Here is a 6,892-nt window from a genome sequence, read left to right on the forward strand (position 1 = left end):
TCTGGCGGCCGAATTCTCCACCATCCCCACCACCAGTGTGCGGCCCGACGAATTGCCGCCAGGGACGGAAGATAAGAACCGCTACGCCAACGTGATCCCCATTCCGGAGACCCGGGTTCGACTCTGCTCGGGCGGCGAAGCGGCTAGTGATTCGGAGGATTATATCAACGCCAACTATGTGCGGGTGAGTGGATTAGAGTAGAATAATAACATATTTGTGTGTTGAAAATACATTGAGGAGGCAATATCAAAACGTTACTCCCATGTCCCGAAAAACGTATGAGTTAATTCCGCTCGAAGAAAGGTCATGTACGCGTTGAAGACTAAATCAGACTCCTGTTTCTAGATCCACCTGCTGTCTTGGACTGTTCACCTTTTTATTCAAAACTAGCCGAAACCCGTCGCTTCGCTCCGGATTTCTGCTAGTAAGATTAAGGATAAGGCATGGCCGTTCATGTCACTCATCCATTTAGTGGTCTTGCTCGGCGTAGCTTAACAAAAACGAACCGGAAAATAGCCTATAACCTTCACGGGAGTGCAAGCAATAAGTTGACAAAGTTTCATAGCAATCAGATGAGCGGTTAGGTCAGGCATAAACAAACAAATATTCATTTTTATATATTAGATTGTCCCAAAATTTTAGGAGTAAACTCGTAACGACTTGTTTTTATTTTGCAGCAATGAAACAATCTCTAATCCTTACTGAATTCTCGACTGTTTTATAGGGTCCGAAAGGTGAAGAAAAGTTCTACATCGCATGCCAGGCTCCCCTACAGAATACCATAGAGGATTTCTGGCGTATGATTTGGACTCATCAGTCTAAAGTTATCCTCATGATAACAGCCCTGTTTGAAAATTCGGTGAGTACCCAAAGGTAGAAACACACTATCATCACGTGAGCTCACGTGACGTGATAGTAGTGTGGCCGTCCTGAACGATATTACTTACTCACTGCGTAGTCATCACAGAGGGATCAGATTTTCATCAACATGTTCGGTAATTCTATTGAGAATCATTCTCTCCATCGCTTTGAACAGGTGGCATAGTAAGGAGACAGGCCTATAGCTCTTAGGATCATCAGGGTCTTTCCCCGGTTTCAATAGCGCAACAATGTGCGCTTTCCGCCAGGTCTTTGGTATTTGGAAGGATGCTATGCAGTTGTTGATTAATGCTGTGACCCACTTTAACGTTTCCATTCCAAAGTTCTTAATTTGTTCTGTCCGTATGTCATCTATGCCTGCCGCTTTGTTGGACTTCATCGACTTGATTGCCTCCTGTAGCTCCCCAACCATGAACGGTTCTTCTAGAAAGTGATTTTCATTTATTTCACGCCTTATTTTAATCTTCTTTATTTTGAAATTCGTTTTCCCATTTTTGAGCAATTGATGAGCGACTTGGTCAGGTGTTACATTAGTTTGGATGTGTTCAGCTTTAGTTGGGTCATTACCTAGGTTTTTCAGCAGTTTATATGCTCTTCGGCTATTACCCTTCATATCTAAGCTTTCCATCAAGTCGCACCACCGTTTCCGCTTTGTCTCCATAAGTGATGTGAGGAGTCCTTCGCCCAGTTGTATTGTTTCGTCCGCGAAAGGATCAGTTTCGTACGCTGCTTCATATTTTCTTAATAGTTCTGCATTATTCTTGTTCAGGCCTGGGATGTAGCTAGTCCTGCATCCTCTCGGGATATGCTTGCGAGAGATAGTTTTGACCATTTCCACGAAGGTTTCATATGAGGAAACGACAGGTTGGATGTTGACTATTTCTCTGTCAAGATGTTCTTGGAAGCTGGCCCACCTCGCCTTCTTAAAGTTGAAGCGTCTTTTGAATATTACCTTTTCTGGGACAATGGCTGCTTTCACTGTACATGTTATTGGTCTGTGTTGTGTACGGGGTATTCCAGTTTCCACGGTTTTGGTGGCTTGCTGAGCGATGTTTTCACTAGTGAAGATGTTATCGGGGTTGTACTTCTGTCTCCATCTACCACTGTTGAAAGATGGTGGTAGTTTGGGGTCATGGATCAGTTTCAGATTTACTCTTTCAGCCCACATTTCTAGTTCTTCTCCATTGTTGTCTGTGCTATTATATCCCCAAAGTATATGGTGGCAGTTGAAGTCACCTAGCACTATTTTAGCACTCTGATTGTTGAAGTTGCTGGGCTCCGTAAATTTAAAGTCAACCCCAGGTGGCTTGTACATCGATGTTACTGTACATGACTGAAATTCTACGGTTAATATTTCAATGTCCTCTTCAGATGTTAGCGCAGCTGACTTTAGAATAAGATTGGGTCTGCAGAATATTGCACTGCCATACTTATTGTGAGGTCTTTCTAAAACTAATTGCATACCATCTATCTTAGGTCTACTATGACTAGTATCACGATGCGTTTCTTGCATGACTAGGATATCACATTGTGACTGATTGCACATGTTAGCTAATAAAGCTTCTTTGGTGTTGGACAAACCTTCAATATTGATTGAAGTAATTTTAAGGATTTTGGTGATCCGGTGTTGGGAGGATTGAGTGAATTCTTCACTATTAGTGTGTCCCTCACTATGTTGAGACGCCGGTGATGCTGGTGGTCTGTATTCACGGGCTCCTTCCATGTCTCTGGACATCTCGCAAACTGGCAACGGGGAGATTGTATGCGCCCTATCCCCACTTAAGGGGTGCCCCGGACTTAGGGCCGTGTCTTTGTTTTTGCCAGTCATTGAGATTGTGTTCTGGATTTTGGTCCGCTTCGAACGGGTTAGGTTCGCACCCCTCCTTTCCTCAGACTAGGTCTGAGGCTGTCAGGGAGACCCCCGATCCGCCACCTGGGGAAGCGCCCGATGGGGGATCCAGATAACCCCACACGGAAAGTAAGTAAGTAATGGATTAATTCGATGCATGTAGCTGTAATTCTATTCCGGCACCACCTGACATTTCCCCGAATGAGAAAAAGTTGCCGTTGTCACAGTATCGGTCGGTCTGGTCACGGAGACTCAACAGCTTGATGTGGGAGTGACGTTATTTGGTGTTTCTATTTCAGAAGTGACCACTGTATCTGAAGAAGACCTCCGAGGCGACAAAGAGGAAGTTGCACCCACTCCGCAGACTATTGTCTCGTCCACATTCGAACCCCCGTACTCTCGACTGACATCCACTCAAACTACCACGCCACTGGTGACGACGCCAGGTAATATCATTTTTACATACTTTTATTCAACTTGAAGCCAGCCTAGTTAGCTTCGTTGGTAGTGCGTCTGCCTTGTAAGCTCTAGGTCGCGGGTTCAATTCCCTCCCGGGGCGGATTTTATCCTGAACGGATAATGTTCGTCCTCGGAACGGCTGGCTTTCTCCTATCCTGTCTTCCTTTTCTCTTCGATTTCGGGACGATAAGACCATAGCAGTTACAGTTCCCGATTGTATGAGGTTACAGTTCCTCTTCAAAAAAATCGTATTAGCTTGTTGGTTGATTTAACAGCTTTCTATTCCAAACAAGGTCTTTGCATAAAATGACCTTTTTTTGCAATGGACGAGTGTATTCGGTGTGTTACTTAATCTTTTAGAATCCATTCGAGTAGTAATAAGAACTTGTAGAACACTTTTCGCGCGGGATGATGGATCAGTACCTAGGCTTAAGCCCTTATCACACCCGGCGTAGTTCGTTGACCCCATTCAGGGCTATGAGTGTATTTTAGAATATCGACTTCCACCGGCCGGGCCCGAGGCCCACCGCACCGCCCGTTTGCGAGTGTGCGGTGGTCAGTAGCATTGTTTTCTGTCGATGTCTGTTGGGTCGTGCGCGCGAGTTTCATCTCTATGTTGACTTTGGGCAGCTCATCAATATATATTCTTATTGATTGTTTCTCTCTTGTTATTATTCCAGGTGTGACTAAAGATGAAACCACCACGGCCAAATTGTTTGAGAACACAATTCCGAGTAAGATCAAAGAGGAGAAGGAAGAAGATCTGGCTACCAAATACAAAGATACCAGAGATGGCTCAGATGGCAAGGGTGAGTTAACAGACCTCTTTTCAAGAGTATTGATAGATGGGACTGAACTGTTCAGAGTGTGAGAGTAGAGAAAATTTTCAGTCCTATGCTGGCAGTATAAACAAGGTATAATATTCTATTGTAACTATTCTACTGATAAGACCTCCGGTCTTAATGGAACAAAAAGCACGAACCAAAAGAAGTGAACTTTTTCAAGAGGTTTGATAGAGGGAACTGTAACAACGGAGGTCTTGTCCCGAAAGCGAAGAGAAGAGGGCATCAGAATAGGAGAAAGTCAGCCGTTCTGAGAACGAACCTTATCTGTTTAGGATAAAATCCGCTCCGGACAGGGGGGGAATCCAACCCATGACCCAATGTTCGTTTGTCTCGCTAGGGTCTCGCTAGGGGATGTTAAACAGAGAATAGACTAGTGTCTAGCTGTGGGACTATAAACAGGGAGGAGAACAGCTGACCCTACCAGTCTAGCTGGCTGGCAGTTCTTCAAAGGATTCTCTCTGCTTTAAAGAACAAGCACAAGTTCTCAATATGGTTGACTGCGGTTCAGGACGAGCCAATTAAACATGGCTAGAGACCATCACCCCGGTGTATGGCAAAAAAAAAGGATGTCTTTTCTTTATTCTGTGATAACCAGTCGACTACAGCTGAAGCCGTACAATAACAACCCAATGTTTCTCTTGGAGGGTTTCAGCAGTCATTATATAGTCTTCTGTGTTCAGTGTACCTCGTAGTTTAGTGTTTAGTGTTTCCTGTAGCCCTGATGATGGAGGAGGTGCCTCCGAAACATGTCGGCTTTTAACAAATAAATTAATATAATTCTTTGAAGTTCTGCAAAGTATATCTGCCTTTTTGGTTCTCCTTATCAAGTTAACCCAATGTTTGTTAAAATAATAATAAAAAAAAAAATCGAATTTTCTTCAGGGTTCAACTTGGTTCGTACATTTCTGATATTACTTGGGCCATTTTCGTCAGGTTTTTCGTCCAAATCTCCTAATCTTTATCGCATTCATCCCCTTTCCAGACGAGACTGATCGGAACTACGGCCGTTTTCCCGTGAAAGATTTCATCAGTCAATTTAACGAGGATGCGTTGGGCAAAGATTCGATGGAGAAGTTCGCGTCAACGTTTGACAACGCTCGAACTGGTGGTGCCGGGGACGTTAAGGACAACACAACACCTCGGGATGCTAATGTGACCAGTGCTGCTACTAGCACGACGACCTCTGGTGAGTCAAATGAGAACTAACCGAGTGAATTTTATGTTTTGTCGATTTTTTATTGAATTTGTCTTGGTTGGTTTACCGGTGACTGACCAGATTGTGACTCTGTCGATTTTTTTTTTTTTTTTTTTTTTTTAAGATGTTTGGTAGAGGGAACTGTAAGGTTTTATCGTTCCAAAAATCGAAGAATAAAGGATCGACAGGATAGGAGAAAGCCAACCGTTCTGCTTCGTATAAAGTCGGCCCCCGACGGGAATCGAACCCACGACCTAGCACTTGCGAGGCAGACGCGCTACCTTCCTACCTTACTAGTCTGGCTTTATGTTCAATACGAAAATTTTATTATTTTTTATGAAACTTAGAAATAATGGAAATGACCTAATGATCAATTCCTTTGTATAAATAATAACAACATAACTTGTCTCTTATTTTCAGAAAATCCAATCCGACCAGAGGTGTTGTCAGAAAATGTGTACACCCTCACAACCGGTCCCCAGTCCACCACTTTATCTACCACTGTCTCCACTACTCTCCCTCCTTCTAAATCCTCCACTAACTCCTCTCCCCATAAATCATCCAACCCCATTCCATCCATAGAAGCCCGTCCACTATCAGAAACAACCTACTCTACCACCAAAGAAGACAAAGAAGATTTTTCTACCTCCAAAGAAGATGTTTCTACCACCAAAGAAGATGTTAACAACGAAAGAACCCCCTCACAAGTCTATACACCGGTCCAAACGACTACTGCGAAGGCCCCAGCTTCGGAGGAACAGGTCACATCACAGACCACAAGTCCATCACAGTCCACAAGTCCTGCACAGTCCAAAAGTCCATCACAGTCCACAGCAGTGTCACAGTCTTCAGAAACTCCATCACGGGCCACAGAAACTCCGTCGCGGGCCACAACTTCAGAACGGGCCCAATCCCCCGGGCCCGTGGCTGACACCAGTTTGGACAACGTGGATATATCTGATGAGCTGACCACGACGAATGAAGAGCCGAAACCCGACGAGGGTGACCGAATCAACATCGGAAATGTACGACCAAAGCCGAAAATTGACGAAAAATTTGACGAAACCGACCGAAGTCCTATCGGAAAGCCTGACGAATCCGACCGAAGTAATGTCGGAGATATACGACCAAAGACGAAACCTGACGAAGGCTCTGTGGAGCAGGGCAAGAAGAAAGTCGACGATTTGCCGACGAATTCCGACAATGAAGATGTCACGAAAGTAGACGAAAAGCCTTCGGTGGTGACTAAAACGGAGGTAAATTCTTCTCCGAGTGAAACCGAAGACAGAATTTCATCTCCGAGTTATCACGAACACACAAGCGAAGCCAGCGAAGAAAGGCGAAAACAGCCGAAAGACACAACCGATTCGGGCGAAGTTCCGAACTCAAATGGGACCAAATCCGAGCTCACGCCGAGCGAAAATACGAACTTTGACGAAGAGAGCCGAAACGAAGTTCCGAAATTTCACGATGACACGTCGACGCGAGGGGAAGAAGAGGGGAAAGTGCCAAGTTCTAGCGAAGGCGCCTTTGCAAGGTATGTATTATACACTAGATGATCTTGATCACAGCAAGGACATGGGTCCATGAGGTTACCAGGTCGCGTGTCGTCTCGAGGCAATGTGCAGACAGGAGGGAGCTGCCAGGCTCACGGATGACCTGAC

At 44.7% G+C, this 6,892-nt stretch overlaps 1 protein-coding gene across 1 annotated transcript in view; it reads left to right on the top strand.

Moving 5' to 3' along the window:
- The first annotated feature begins 2,828 nt into the window (after positions 1 to 2,828).
- Positions 2,829 to 6,892, top strand: part of LOC103516852 (mucin-5AC) — a 15,326-nt gene continuing 11,262 nt past the window's right edge. Inside the window, exons 1-5 of the mRNA XM_026829140.1 lie at positions 2,829 to 2,862; positions 2,936 to 3,175; positions 3,869 to 3,997; positions 5,016 to 5,219; positions 5,649 to 6,765. Coding sequence (XP_026684941.1) covers positions 2,829 to 2,862; positions 2,936 to 3,175; positions 3,869 to 3,997; positions 5,016 to 5,219; positions 5,649 to 6,765 — 1,724 coding nt within the window. The remainder of the gene's footprint in view (positions 2,863 to 2,935; positions 3,176 to 3,868; positions 3,998 to 5,015; positions 5,220 to 5,648; positions 6,766 to 6,892) is intronic.

Source organism: Diaphorina citri, unplaced genomic scaffold, assembly GCF_000475195.1.
Source record: "Diaphorina citri unplaced genomic scaffold, Diaci psyllid genome assembly version 1.1 scaffold1681, whole genome shotgun sequence".
Taxonomy (NCBI): domain Eukaryota; kingdom Metazoa; phylum Arthropoda; class Insecta; order Hemiptera; family Psyllidae; genus Diaphorina; species Diaphorina citri.